At 43.5% G+C, this 14,602-nt stretch overlaps 1 protein-coding gene across 2 annotated transcripts in view; it reads left to right on the top strand.

The window, feature by feature from the left end:
- Positions 1-14,227, top strand: part of STK4 (serine/threonine kinase 4) — a 48,991-nt gene extending 34,764 nt beyond the window's left edge. For both annotated transcript variants that reach the window (XM_074553384.1, XM_074553385.1), the window contains one exon: positions 11,123-14,227. In XM_074553384.1, the coding sequence (XP_074409485.1) occupies positions 11,123-11,281 (159 nt within the window). In that variant the 3' untranslated portion in view covers positions 11,282-14,227. The remainder of the gene's footprint in view (positions 1-11,122) is intronic.
- The last annotated feature ends 375 nt before the right edge of the window (positions 14,228-14,602 follow it).

Below are 14,602 nucleotides of genomic sequence, written 5' to 3'. Positions count from 1 at the left end.
TGATTCATAATCAAAGCCTTCACCTTCAGGAAGAGGGAGAAAGAGCAGCTTAATACACATAGACTGATATGGTCTGAAAGGAATATTATTCAGGAATGTTTAATTCCTTCTTGTTTTGTGTCCTGCCATCATGCAGGATTGTTATAAGTGGACACACAAGTAAAAGTGAACACCTGGGGAAACCTTTCATAGTGAATTCTGCAGGTTAATTCAAGACAGATTTTGTGGAGATGGTTCACTTGGGGACTGCCCCAAAAAATATTTGCCGCTTAAACAGATGCCCCTGGTATTAAAGACAACTGCATGGACATGTAGCTATTTATTTTTCCAGAATGCCCTGGGAATCTCTGTAATTCAGTCTTTCCTCAGAAAGCTTTTAATTCTCCTTCCTGTCTTCTTTGCCTTCAAGTTGCAGTTGTTTACTCCTTTCCCTGAGTGAAACAGGGGAGGCAGAGCAGCATTGGACCAGGGTTCTGTAAATAAGCCTCACTTTTGGGTAGACAATGTGGAGTCTTTCTGAAAGCAAACCCCTTTCAGCAGCTCTCCTGGAGCTGGAACTAAAATGGGAGACTAAGAAATGTTTGTTGAATAAAGTTTAATACTCTTAAGATAAGTAGGCCCAAGTTATTTAAAGCTATAATGGCTGCTTGCCATGGATGATGTAGTTTGAAGCCTTTGAAATTGGAACAGTGTGTTTTAAGCTTTCACTTAAAAGTGAAAAGGTTTAAAAATCTGCCTTGCAGATTTGAGTGTGTGAAGTCTTCAGATATGTTAATGATGCTTCTTACTCCACATCATTAATAAAGGCTGTATTCAAGTACTGATTTGGTCTTAATTAATTGGTTACCACTTCAGTTACATTTGTATTTCATACTGAGAAATATTGTATGAATTAATCACTCTGAGTTCAGGTATTCTTAATTCTTCAGTTCTTCTGCTTTATTCAGGATAGGTGATCCTGAATGAAGAAATTAATTGTTAATCCTTCAGGACAAGGGAGAGTGGGATGAAGGGTACCTGGAATTGGAAGGGAGCTCCTTTATGGACATATGTACCCTCCCTAGAAGAACTTTGTTAAAGTGAAGCACCTTATTGCTATGAATGCCAATAAGGATTCCAGTTTTTCTGAATTTATAAAAATTTTTTTTGATTTGTAAAAAATTTTTGTTCGATTTAAAGGAATCAGCATTTTCTGACCGATTGCGCTTCTTAAAAAAAAAAAAAAAAAAAGGAGAAAAAGCCCACATTGGTCAGCTCTGTAATTTATAGCTGAGTTGTGCAGCTAGCCAGATCCTCATGGCCTAATGACATGATTTATTTTAGCATGTTCAGAGGTATTTTTGTACTCTTACTTAAGAAAATTAAATCATAATCACTTAGAGAAGGATAAAAACCCTGCTGTTTCTATTTAATCAAACCTCTGGCAAGCAAGTGCTTTTTAAAACCAAATGGTGCTCGTTTTTTACTTCTTTTTTTTTTTTTCCCTTGCTTGCTTGTCCAGACAGGCTGACCTTTTAGCTTGGTTTGTAATTCAGTTACTGAAAAAAAGAATAGCAGTGAGATAACTTGTCTTTGTGGTTATAGGATTAGTCAGCCACTTTCTAAACTGCTAAAGAGTTTCAGGGTTTGGACTTCTTGAAGTTCAATACTGCAGAATAACACTGCCATGACCATTTGTCATCCCCTTTGTTTACACTAACTGTGCACAGGACTTGGGATGATTTTGGAAGTCAATGGGGCTATTCACACTCATAATTGACACTAAGGCTAAAATAGGAAATTTAATCTTGGAGTTTAAAAGATTAAAATGAATTGCTCTTTTTTTTTAAAAAAAAGCTTATTTTTTTAATGATCACTCAGCACTCATATCTGCAAGTAGACCTTCGGATGGGTTTTCTTCCTTAATACCTCAGGACAATGCTGAGGGTGTAACAGCTTGCAGAATTCTATGGTTGGGCTTCCAAAACTTCCCTGAGCCTTGTAAGGATGACAGCAGGGATGAGTGAAGTTCTTGGCTGGGAGCAGCCCAGGGATGCCAGTGCTGCTGATCCAGGCTGTGGTGTTCCCACAGTTCTGTCAGGGTAGCCAGGGGGAACGGGATATTTGCTGTGATCCTCTGAAATTAGGAGTTTCCTGATACCTTGCTGTCTTGGTTTGGAAAGACAGGTGTGTGCTGAGGAAGGCAGGAGCATCCCCTGAAATGGAGAATGTAAAACCCCTCCCTCTGAATTATTATAAATTTGAAACTAAGGGGCTCTCATTCCTCTTATTCCTGCTCCCATATTTTTTTCCAGGAATAATAGTTCTTTATTAGGGAGAAAAATAAAAAAATAAAATAAACAATGCAGTAAATCAAAACGGCACTGCCAGAGTCAGAACCCAACCTGACACCCTGTGGGTCAGGGTGTTGGCAGCAGTCCCATTGGAATTGTGGCTCAGCCCTCCTGCAGGGTCAGGGCTGGTTCTGCTGGAGCAGGGATCCTGTAGAAAGGTGCAGTCTCTTCCTCTGAAGATCCATTGGAAGAGGCAGGTGCTGTTCCTCTGGGGAGTCCCGTGGAGAAGCTGTGCTGGCATGCCAAAATCTCAGATTGTATCCAGGTAGGAACGCTTTGCTCCTCCCCTGGGCAGAGCATTTCCCCATGGGATGATGGAATTTTATCAGCCATGGAGGGAGACTCAGTGGCCCATGAACAAAAGATAATTAATAATTAATGGCCCATGAGCAGAAGAGATCTCCTGGAGGGAGGATTGGTATGTGGAAGAGATAAGGAAAACTGCCCAATGAACAGAAGATAGCTGCCACACCTCTGACAGATAGCAAATAAAATACACATTGCCCTGCAACAGGGGACACTTGCAAACAGTAAAGCTGTTCTTTGGTTCCTAAAGGCTTTTGAGGAATAGGGGAAAATGTCCAAAGTGTGGGGAGGGTGGGAAGGCAGAGGTGCCTCTGAGCTGGTGAGGAGCAGTTGTGTGTCCAGGGTGTGTGAGTCTCCTCCAGAGCAGCCACAGGAATGGGCTGCTCAAGGTGGGATTGAGAAAGGTGCTTGCTGAACCAGCAGGATCAAACATTCTGGGTGTAAATGTAGCCTGAAATAAGGTATAGTGCAGTAGCAAAGCTGTGGCAGTTCTTGCTAGAGAAGAGCAAGAAGGATGGCACACAGGGCCCTCCAGGAATTCTGCAGGGGTAGTACAGATACCATGGTCTGGTGTCATGAGCCTTTATGTTAATCAAGTAAGCAGAGCTACATGGAAAATTACCTGGGATCCTTACTGGTATCATAGCAATAAGGTGCTTCACTTTCAGTAGCTCCACATCCATGCAAGTGAGGTAGAGCCATCCCAAACACTTCTCTTGAGAGCCCCTGGGTCCCCTCTGATATAACTCTTTGTTAAGATGCACTTTCCCAATTCAGCTGGGGATCAAAAGCTGAGTGTGTGGTAGTGTCCATCTTTTCTTCCACAAAAGTGATGCTGTGATTGCAGTTAAATATTTAACTGGCTGAAGCTTCCTTGACCTCTGGGTCACCTGTGATCTCATTGGAAGTGGTGTTTCTTTGTGGAAAGCCACCTGCTGCTCAGGTGAGGGGGCCTGAGAAGAGTCTCCAGGTGTGCACTGATCACAGCTCCTGCTGTGATCTCTCCATCTTTGGGCATTGTAGCTGCAGTGCTCTTTTGGCTGGTGCTGGATGCTGCAGCCCATGATGTGTTTTGCCAGTATATTGCCTAAATAATTAAGGTGCTTTAAAAGCAGAAGCTTGTGCTGCTGAGACTTATTTTTCAAATCTTTTGAAAGATTAATATCTTCATTTTTAATCTTGCATGAAATCCCGCAATGAGTGCATTTCATCCACTGCTTTCATAACAGTGAGAAACTTCACTGACATGCTGATGCTAAAAGGGAGGAAAAGCAAGATAATTAGTGCTTGTGTAGGCACAAGGGCTCGTTTTGATTTACTGCAGCCCCTCTGTAGCATGGCTGCTTGACAGATCTGTGAAGTCGTAGGGACCTGATGGATGAGGAGAAATGGTCAGAAAGTGCCACTAGGTCCTTGTGTCCTTTGCATTTGACAGCTTAAAGTGAATAAATAGTTAATGCCTGCTCATACATTACATCAAAGCTTTCTCGTGCTGGAAACGTAAACGAGAACGAGGCACTTAATTTTTAGAGCAGTGATTGAAAGTATGCCAAGTGATATTGAGGCAGCATTTCAGGAAAAATGCTATGGGAGAAAAATGGCATGCTATTCCAACACCAATTTATATCACCATCTTCAAGATCTAAAGTCTGGAGCACTGCTGAGCCTGAGAAATTACCTTACTACAATTTAATTTTGGCTGGAGAAATCGAGGACTTTTTTTTTTTTTTTTCTGGTTTAAAAAAAGTGCATAGTACTTTTGAGTAATCTGTGTCCTCAGAGTATATTTGATGCGAGCATTTAATGGATACCTTGTTTAACCAGTCTTTCAAGTTACAGGAAGCTAATTCCTGGATAATCTCAGCTCTCACACTTGTCAGAGCTCCCACTGATGAATCCCTGTAGCACCACTGCAGTCCTGCAGCTGCAGCCTGAGCTCTGCCCCAAGGTGGCTGCTGCAAACAGTGGCTGGGATGGGAGAGCTCCTCCCAAAAATAAAACTCTGCTCCAGGAGGTGACAGCAGAAAAGTTCAGGAGTTGAGGTGAATTCACATCAAACTGATCTGCAAGGTTCTGGAGAAGGAATGTCAGTGTGCCCTTGGTGTTATCAGCAGGGAAGCATCTTGATAGCCTTGGTGATAGCCAAGGTCAAGTGGAGCAAGAGTTTAATTGTTCTCTTCTGTGAAGAGCCTCCCTTCCTAAAGGACACCTGAACATTTAATTGAACTTGTAGGAATTGTTTTATGCTTGTCTCACATGTAGCCACTTCTGCTGTCGAGTGTGATCATCAACAGCCTACCCTGAGGGGTTTCCACACCATTGCAGTCCCAGTTGGTTATTCTGGTTTTGTTTTTCCAAAGCAGACTGTTGCTGCTGTATTACTGTGGAAATGCTTTGCATTATCTCTAACAGCAAATTCCTGTTTGGCATTTAATGTTTAGCATAGCTTGGGTAACTTGATTTGGGTAAAACCCCTTCTCAAGCCACACTTAGAATTTGCCTGTCTAAATACACACAAAAAATTGATGGGTTGTGCTCCCTGCTGATGGGATTGATGAGTTTTATGGGGGGCTTTGATCACTGGGTGTGCAGTCAAGAGCTGTTAGATTGCAGCATAAAACTAGGCTTAAAAGGAAACTATAACAATAAAAGCTGTGCTAAATAGACAATTAATTTGTTTTTCCTTGGCTCCCATCTAGCTTGTATCTTTTCTACTAAGAATTTATTTCCCTGTGTAGCGTGGGAAGCTGCAATTTTATTACTTCTGTATTTTAGTCTTCAAACTCCCACTGCCCCTTATGAAGTGATAATTGCCAAAGCCAGTTTTTCTAAAGGCTATATAAAACTTAAAAGTTTGACATCAAGTTAATGTTGAGCAGTAAATGCCACCTGGAATCTCTGGGTGAAAGGCAGGCAGAGCAATTGCTACAGCTGGGTGTTTTCTTTCTAAAAAGCCACAGGCTCTTGGTAACAGTGGGAGGAAACTTGGAAAACACCCTGGGCATGTGGAAGACAAGTGTTCAAACTCACAGGAATGATGGTAGAGGAATATGTCTAGAGGGCTAAGGAAGAGCAACTTCCCAGTTTTATTTGTAGGATTGGTTGTAGTACCAAGGCTTGAAAATATTCTCTTTTTGAAGAACTGTTCAAATGCTTTCAGCAGGAGGAAAGTAACTTCATCTCACCAGTGTCATACTTACTCCAATTTTAGCTCCAGAAGTCAGGGTCCATCTGCACATTTTAAAAGTGATGGTAGAAAAACTGCATCTACCCAGGGGATGGAGGGTTCTGTTTGGCACAAGCCTCAGGATTTCAAAGACAGTATTTTAAAGCAAAGCCCAGATAGCTTGAAACCTTGCAGACATGCAAAGAAAAGGCTTTGTGCTAAATGCAGGGGTCAAATTCAGTGTCAGTGAGTAAAAAGACAGTTTCAGGAGGAACATGTTTTCCACTTGCCCCAAGATAATATTGTTTGATTCCTGTTCAGTCAGTGAGCTAGAGCTTGGCCAAACTCTTTGTTGGGAGACAAATGTATGAAAGCTGCTGGGAAGCCGCTCATTTCTGCTTGGTGCTCGTAATTCACGCAGCAAGGAGATTTGGCTGGCAGTGGTTTTGCCAGAGGAGCAGACAAGAATGATGGCTGGGGTGGCTCAGGGGTCACTGGACAGCTGTATTTATGTCAGCAGTGCAGGCTGGTCCAGGCAGTGCTGACCTTGTGCAGCTCAAGGGCTCCTTGAGGATGTGCCAAGCCCCAAACTGGGCAAGCTGCAGACAAACCAGCTGTAGCAAACCAGCACGGCTGCTCCTTGCTCTGAGGGCTGTGGGTACTAAAAGGACTGGGATAAATTCTTTGCATCAGCTTCTAATTCAAAAAGTTTTCACCATTTTTGGGGGTTTTGTTTAGTTTTCATGGGGACAGGGCAGAGACTGAGTTAATTCTCTAAGCTTTGTGTTTTACAACAGATTTTTTTGTTTTGTTTTATGTGAAACAGAAATCTGGCATGGTGGCAGGGTTTTGGGCTGTGTCCTGTTTGGGACAGAACAGCAGGTATAAAAAGTTCAGACCATGGTGCCCTTGAATGCCAAACATGTGGCTGTGTCTGCAGAGAGCTTAGATTATTCTCCTTTTGCTGCTTGGGCTCATTTACATTCAGTGCAATATCATGTTGCTGTGACACTTTACCTGACTGTAAGAAATGCAAGTGGGGTTTTCCCCCCCCACCCTGTTTTTAAAATGCTGATTTGAAAGAACTGCAACTCAGAAGCAGTTTGCTGAGTTGAACATTATTCAGTGGGGTAGTTGTCTGCAAATCTGTCAGAAATGCTGACAAAGGAATGTCATGAATAGCTTACAGACCTTCTCCTTGAGGAAGAAATTGTATTTCAAATTATCTGTTCCTGAGTTGTCCATTACCACTGCATAGGCATGGAAAGGCTGGAGGTTATGTCCTTCCAAAGGATATAATTATGTATGTCCTTCTGAATTATACAGTAGAAATCATCAGCATGTTAAAACAAGATGTTGCTGTCAGTGGTGTCTGAAGAAAACAAACAGCATCCAACAGCTGTGGGTGAGAGGCTTTCAGATGAGCACTTCCACCTCTGGCATATGTCTTCAGTTGGGCATTTTTACAGAGTTAAGATCATTCTCAAAACCTCAAGTAAAAATTCAACTGTTAATCAAACGGTTAAAAATTAGCTTTCTCAACATACAGGCTTGCTGGAAGAGTTTCATATGCTGCCTCCTCACCATTTTGATAGATTTGTTTGGCCAACCTTAGAACAAGTATTTTTTATCCAGCTTTACATTTGAAATGAGATTCCTTCCTTTAGAAGTTTGTCTTAGGTATTTGATCAGCGTGGACAAAAATAGATAGCTTTACAGAGACAGTTGGGCTTCTTAGAGCAGAGGAAATGCTGAGAAGTGAGGAGAGGAATGGGACTGAGCCCATGGCTAAAACCAGCTCTAATTGCAGCTGCTCAGTGCTGACACTTTACCCTGAGTAACTGTCTGTCATGAGATGCTGTCCTTGTCCTTCTTGTCTTATTTTGCTCCTGGCGTTTCTCTAAGAGAATAATGTCATTGTCCCAGGAGTGCAGAAACAGATACACTGGAGTCTGAAACTTCATTTCTGTGCCATTGCCTTACAGTGCAATGCCAGGCAGCAAAGTGGAATGGAGGCCATCACATTTTGAACAGTTTGTTGGGTTTTTTTCCCTTCTGAAGCTGTGTGTGAGTGGAAGGACAGGCTGAGTGATTGCCCAGGCCAGGTCCCTGGGCTGTTGCTGCCACAGCAGGAGCAGAGGGCTGGGTGTCCCCTGCTCTGGGTGGCTCTCACTGGGGACCTGCCAGTGTCCCATCAGCTCATCTGGGCTGAGCAGTCACCTCCTGCACCAGTGCTGCCCTTTGGCTCCTCCACCCCTTCCATGAGCAGTGTGACATTCACAGACAGTGTGCCATTGTTCCAGATGAAAACTGTGAGTTGTTCATGCTCACTGACAGGGTGTTCCTGTGCTCCCAGGTTCCTGGGCACATGGACTTGCCTCCCTGTTGGGGAAGATGAAACAGGAAAGCCTTATAAATATGATTGTCTGGCAAAAGATTTTGAGAATATAGAAACTATAAGTGAGACTGAAATGAAAGCAAGCTTTGAGATACCTAAGTTACTGAACAACTGGATAAAAATGGTTTGGCCAGCTGAAGGTAATCCCCTTTTGATGAAACAACACCCTCTGCTTGGAGACAGTCCCAAGGGTCAGAGCAGACCCTGCCAGCTTGGCAGAAGGGGCCCAAAGAGGAGTTTTTAGGGTTTCAAATGTAACACAGTATAGTAATGTAATGATTCTTATAGGCTGTATGTAAATGCTGTAGGATTTGTGTCTTGTATTAGATTGGTTAGTGAGAATTAGAATATTAACACAGAAGAAGATTTATTGTATTGTAACAGGAACCTCACTCTCTTACCCTTTCACTCTCTCACCCTCTCTCCCCCTCTCTTCTCTCGGGCCTGCTCTGGGCTGTGTCTGGCAGCTCCCAGCAGGGCCCTGCCCCCAGGCCCTTTGCAATAAACCCCAGGTCCCAGCCCTGGCTGCAGAGATCTCTCGTCTCTGTCTATCCCCACTGTCCTACCCCCAACACTCCTACACCTCCCTTCCTTCCCCAGCCTCCCTGTCGTGTTTAACCCATGATCAGCTCTGTGAGCTCCGCTGTGCTCTGCATCATGCAGGTAACTCACTTCCAGTTGGCTCATACTCACATAAATCTGTGGGCTTTGCCCACTCCAGACTTAGCTGTGCTCCAGCATCTTCCACACTGTTCAGCCATCTGTCCTGGCAAGCACAGTCCCTGAATTGTCAAAGCTGTGGTGTCCCTTGGCAAGCAGCTCTTACACTTTGCAGGAAGGCTTGGTGTGTCACTGGAGGATGTCCCTGATGCTCCTCCTGCTCAAGGACAGCTGTAGGGCAGTGTTTTCTTACAGCCACATGTCCTGGAGAGCCCATCGCTGTACATCTGCTCTGCCAGCTCATGCACTTTGTTTCTGGCTCTGAGCAGCACCCAGGCACTTCAGGAGGATGGCAGAGAAGGCTCAAAGGGCATCTCTGGAAGATTGCAGCCCTAGGGCAATTTCTCACATCTAACAGTTGGCTTACACCTTGAGCAAGGTGGTTTAGATTTGTTCCAATACTCTCTATAGGCAGTCCAGCACTGGGAGAGGTGTAGCTGCTCAGTATATGTATTCAGTACTTGTATTAATATTTTCTTCTGGTTTGCATTTTTATTTGACTTTTCAATTCCCTGGACTGTGAGGAAGTGGAATGTTGAATAATTACCTGCTCCTTAATAAATTAGTGTGAAAAGGCAACTGGTGCCATGCATCAACTTAAACTGCTGCCTGTTAAAGTTGCATTAATGTGTATAAATAATATATATCTTTGTGGAGGAAGTGCTTTGTCTTTCTAATGAACAGTTGCCTGATTGGAAAGGCTGAAATACTGTATACCCTGGGCAGAAAGGTTGTTTCATGTGTGCCTGGATTATTAAAATGGATTTGTCATCTTGAAACAGCAGAATATGAAGTTATTTAGCAGAATATGCTAAAGAACTTCAAAAGACATTGTGAGAAATTAAGTAGCAGGTGACTTTGTGATTTAGGGACTGGTATCTCTTTCACCTCAGGAAAAGGCATCAGGAGTTCCATATCTCAGTTTTAAGGAGTGATGCAAACTGCCATTAAACATTCATTTGTTGCCTTATAGAAGGCAGCAAACATTTCACTTCATGTTTTGGTTCAGAAATGCCTTGAAGAAAAATCATGACAGCTGATTAATTAACAGCTAGACTAGGACAGCCCCACTTGCAGGAAAATAAAGATAAGTCACTTAATTATGACATTTGTTGAAAACAACAAAAAAAAATTGACAGTTTTTTGTGCGCAAGAAAGAACCCACATTATTTTGCATATTCTTAGCATCCACAGCAGGTGCTTAGTGATAGCAGGTGCTGCACAGTCATTTCTGTCCTGCTGGAGTGCCTGTAAAACAGTTTCTCCTGTGATCATTTGGTCTTGGATGGGGAGAGGACTGGTGCTTAAGTAAACATCTGAAACATTTCCAGTGTCCATATTTTTAACATTATACTAAAAACCTGTCTGTTGCACCAGTTTAATATTATAACATTACATAAAGGCTGTAGCTGTGGACAGTTTAGACTATCCCAGGCCACGCTTGGCATCTGTAATCACAAAGCAAAACTTTCCTGTGCCAGTTCTTAGCAAATTGCCACAAAGCAAAAGACAGCCAATTAAACAAGGGTCAGGCAGAGAGAGAGAATTCAGGGAGAGGGAGTTTGTCCAGATGAGCCTGACTTCTTCACATGTACAGGAAAATACAAATTGTACTTGCATATTTTATCAGTACAAGGCTGACCCAATGTGACCTGGTGTGTGTTTGTGCTCTGGGATTTCTGGTGTAGCAGAGTCTGAATTCTTCACTATAACTGACTGAGATTCAGCCTCATTGTACATAATTGCCTTTTTTTTTCACATGTATCTTTTGTCAAGGATATTATTTTCTTCCTGTTCCCTATGTCTCCATTAGTCATTTAGCATAAGGAGCTTTAGTTGCAAAGAAAGGGGAGGAGAAGAGAACTTTGCTTACCTTCCTTCTCAGTGCAGCATTTCTGTCCTAAGCCTGCAAAACAAAGCATTAGAAAAGCAACTCCATGGGGGAAACATTTCACTGGTTGGTTGTGTGCTCACACTGCCAGCAACCAGAGCATGTAATGTACCTGTGAAATGAGCAGCAGCAGTATCCTGGGGCTCACAACTCTCTCACTGAGGGCAGCAGCCTGGAGCAGAGCTCTGGGTGCCTTTCCCTGCTGGAAGATGCTCTGTGGCCGTCCAAGGAGCAGCAGGATCCCTGCAGGCATGCAGGTGATGGTTGTTCTGATTTATGTGTCTGTTCCTCTTGTGTCTCCCTGCTAGCTGAAGACTTGGAGCGTGGATGAGCTGCAGAAGAGGCTCTCTGCCCTGGACCCCATGATGGAGCAGGAGATCGAGGAGATTCGCCAGAAGTACCAGTCCAAGCGCCAGCCCATCCTCGACGCCATCGAGGCCAAGAAGCGGCGGCAGCAGAACTTCTGAGCCACGGGGGGAACCTTCCCCCACCCTCCAACAATCAGCCCCTTGCTTTTATGACTACTGAACAGATTGATTTCTATTGAAATATGCTAGCAAAATAGAGGGCAATACTTCTGCTCGTTTATTTTTCCATAGCACCTTTTGTGAACTCAGGAATGCCGTCACGTGGAAAATCCTGATTGTATGTTTTAATGTTAGACATGTATTTAAAACGTAATTCCAAAAGAGTTCTGTTACTGTTTTTAGAAGGGTTGTTTTTAAACCACAGGAACCAGATAGAAATTGGCTAATGGAAGTTGGCTCACTCTCTTTTCAACTGAACTTTCAGGAGTCTATTTTGGTTTAAGTTAATACAGATGGTTGTCTGTAACAGCTGATTCTTTTGTGGGTTTTTTGTTTTTGTTTTCCTTTGTGAATGCACAGACTCAATTTCAAGCTGTTAACTGTTTCTACTGTTAAGGTACTGATGAGTTTTAGGTCACTGAAGAGAGCAGGTGAGAACAAGTACAAACTGTTCCAGCCTTTTGAAAGAAACTTAAATCTCAGTTTTAAAAAAGCCTGTAATAAGCCCCATGCCTTACACTGTGTGCTTTAAGCAAGTGTTATTTCTTCAAGACCTCAGCTTTGTCCTTGTTCTGTGTACTTCATGAATTTACACGAGTAGATAAAGCATGTTGTGCCTCCATAAGAAATTACATTCTGTAATTTAAAGTCCACACCCACTTAAAACCAAAAGCCAGTCAGTGATCTGATACCCCTTTGTCTGTCTGTTTGGAAATGTCCTTCAGGGAGACCCTGCTGAGAATGGAGTGCTGGGAAAAAGAAACAGCGTTTGAATGGGCGGAAGTTGTGTGAACCTCTCTCAGGAATTAGGTACTTCAGCTGTGTCTAAGAGGACTTAAAAATCTCCACAGCTTGTGAAATATTTTATAGGCTTCATTTCAAATTTACATCTTTGGATGCTTGAACAAAAACTTGATTTCACAATCCTTCACATTTCTGCAAGGTTTAGCACATCAGGAGAGTCAAACTGAAAGTGAAGACTGTTAAATTAACAAAGATTTGCATTCATGGTGGTGGAGCAAAGGCGGAGTTGATCTGGATGAGAAGACAATTACCAATGTCCTGCTGGAAGAGGTTCAGTCTCTTCCAGCTCCTCTGGATGCTCTTGTGTTTTTGTTTTTTGGGGTTTTTTTAATATCCCTGCCCAGCACAGCTCAATCAGCCACGATGCCCCAAGCACGTACAATCGCTGTGAGGACGGTGCAATCAGCCCACATCAGAGTGGAGAATAAAACAAAGCCTGTTTGAGGGCAGAGACTGAGCAATGCCTCTGCCCCCTGGGCTCTGACTGCACAGCTGTGCAGCTCTAGGTGTGCCTAGCATATGATGGAATGTTTGGGCAAAGCAAGTGTTTCTACCAATGTTATGTTTATTTTGTTCTGATAGAGGGAACGGTTTCCACGTCCTGCTTCTGAACTAGGCCTTGGTGCATCACCCAGATGATTCAACAGCAGTGTCTCCTGAATCTAATGCTGCTACAGAGGTGATGTGTTTGTTTCATGTTTCTGTAGGGTCTTGTTTCCCCTCTGGAGCAGGCTCTTGGCTGCTGCTCACAGTTCTGCTCCACAGCTGTGAAAGGAACCAAGCCATCCTTACCCTCCTTGCATGGGTTTGTCTCAGTTTGCTGATGCAGTGGGATCACAGCTGTCCCCAAGGAAAAGGAAGGCAGTGAGCAGTGTATGTAGGGTGCTGCAGGAGGAGCACATCCTGGGATAGCCAGCAGTCTGACAGCCCCAGGTGCTGGGGAACATCAGGGCTCCTGCCATGCTCATCTGCAATCTGTGCAATGGGCTTTGCCCTGACCATGTCTTCATGATGAGCAATTTTCATGAGCATCCTTTGCCTCAAAGAAACTCCTCCAGCTCAGCAGGGAGTTCTCTGGTCAGTGTTGGATCCTGTATAAGTCACTTGGGTGGATCTGGCCCAGCACCTCTGGTGTGACAGACACAGAGGTCTGTGACATGGCAAATTGGGCACTGCCTGTGTGGCCTGGGTCAAGCCTGTTCTGCTGGAAGGATTTTTTCCTCTGCACTGTATAGATAACTCTGTGGAGATCAGAGGGCATTAGAAACCCCAACTTTAAGGTGAAACACCACGAGGTGGTGTCTATTTACAGAATATGCAACCTGTGACTGCTGTAACTGAATGTAAGCACTCTTGAAATACTCTGCTTTGCTGACGTGATTGTCTTAAAATATAGGAAACGAACCAAAATAACTAAAACTGGTCCAATGGCTTAACTGTCTTTGAACCTTTCTAAAATGCTTGCAGTGGGTGAGACTTAATGATGTTTCTTACATTTGGAGCTGTAGTGCAGAGGAATTATTTTCTCCTTCACTGATTTTCAATTTGTTGGAGAAAATATTTCCCTTTTTGGTCCCTTTGTAGAATGTCTGGGAGCACAGTACCTGTTCATTCCTCAGAGTCCTCCAAGCTGTGATCAAGGCTGGTACCATAAGAGAAGGATGTTTTGACAAAGTTTTAAGCAAAAAAACTTGTATAATTGAGAAGCTGCATTCATGTGCTCCTTGGGCCCATCTGCATTTGGAAAGGGTTCTGGACAAACCATTCTCTTTGCTTCTAAAACCCAGAGATACTGATGGTGTCAGTCATGTGAGACTTACAAATGTGAAGTTTGTAGCTTTAACTTTTTTTGTAACAAAGAAATTAGCAACACTGGCATAAACTGCTGACTTGAAATGCTGTTTTGTAAGATCTGGCTGTTTGTATATAATAGTGTTGGGTCTTTAGTTTGTATATGTATGGAACAGTAACTTTTATTGCATTCCTCTCAGTTTGATACAGGAGATTTTGTTTGATCTTTCTCAAATATCTTGCCTTATTTGTTCAAAGGGGCAAATAAACTGTCCCTACCTGAAAGCATCAGTGTTGTGTCTCATATTTATGCACTGCACTGCTTGGGGGTGTTGCTGTTTACCAGGACAAGTTTTAACATGATGCACTTCTACTCAGCCAATGTTATGCAACGTTCTGGAGGAGGGCACAAGCTTTCAGGAACACGGGCAGTGAACATGTCAGACACATGTTTTAAAACATTACCAATTCTGCAGCTTGAGCAGAGGGGCAGCTCCATGTGCTGGCAGCTCTGTGGGGTTCAGGAGGCGATGCTCAGGCAGTTCCAGCAGGGAGGAGCACAGGCAGCCCTGCCTGGAGCTCCAGCCATGCAGGAGGGATGATTTCCCCATGGGGTGCTTTGGCAGATGGGGATGCTGAGCCCTGCTGTAGGTCCTTGCTGTCTGC

The sequence above is a fragment of the Zonotrichia albicollis genome, chromosome 17, assembly GCF_047830755.1.
Source record: "Zonotrichia albicollis isolate bZonAlb1 chromosome 17, bZonAlb1.hap1, whole genome shotgun sequence".
In the NCBI taxonomy this organism is placed as follows: domain Eukaryota; kingdom Metazoa; phylum Chordata; class Aves; order Passeriformes; family Passerellidae; genus Zonotrichia; species Zonotrichia albicollis.
Note: the sequence above shows the minus strand (reverse complement) of the source record. Positions and strands in the feature narration are given on the sequence as shown.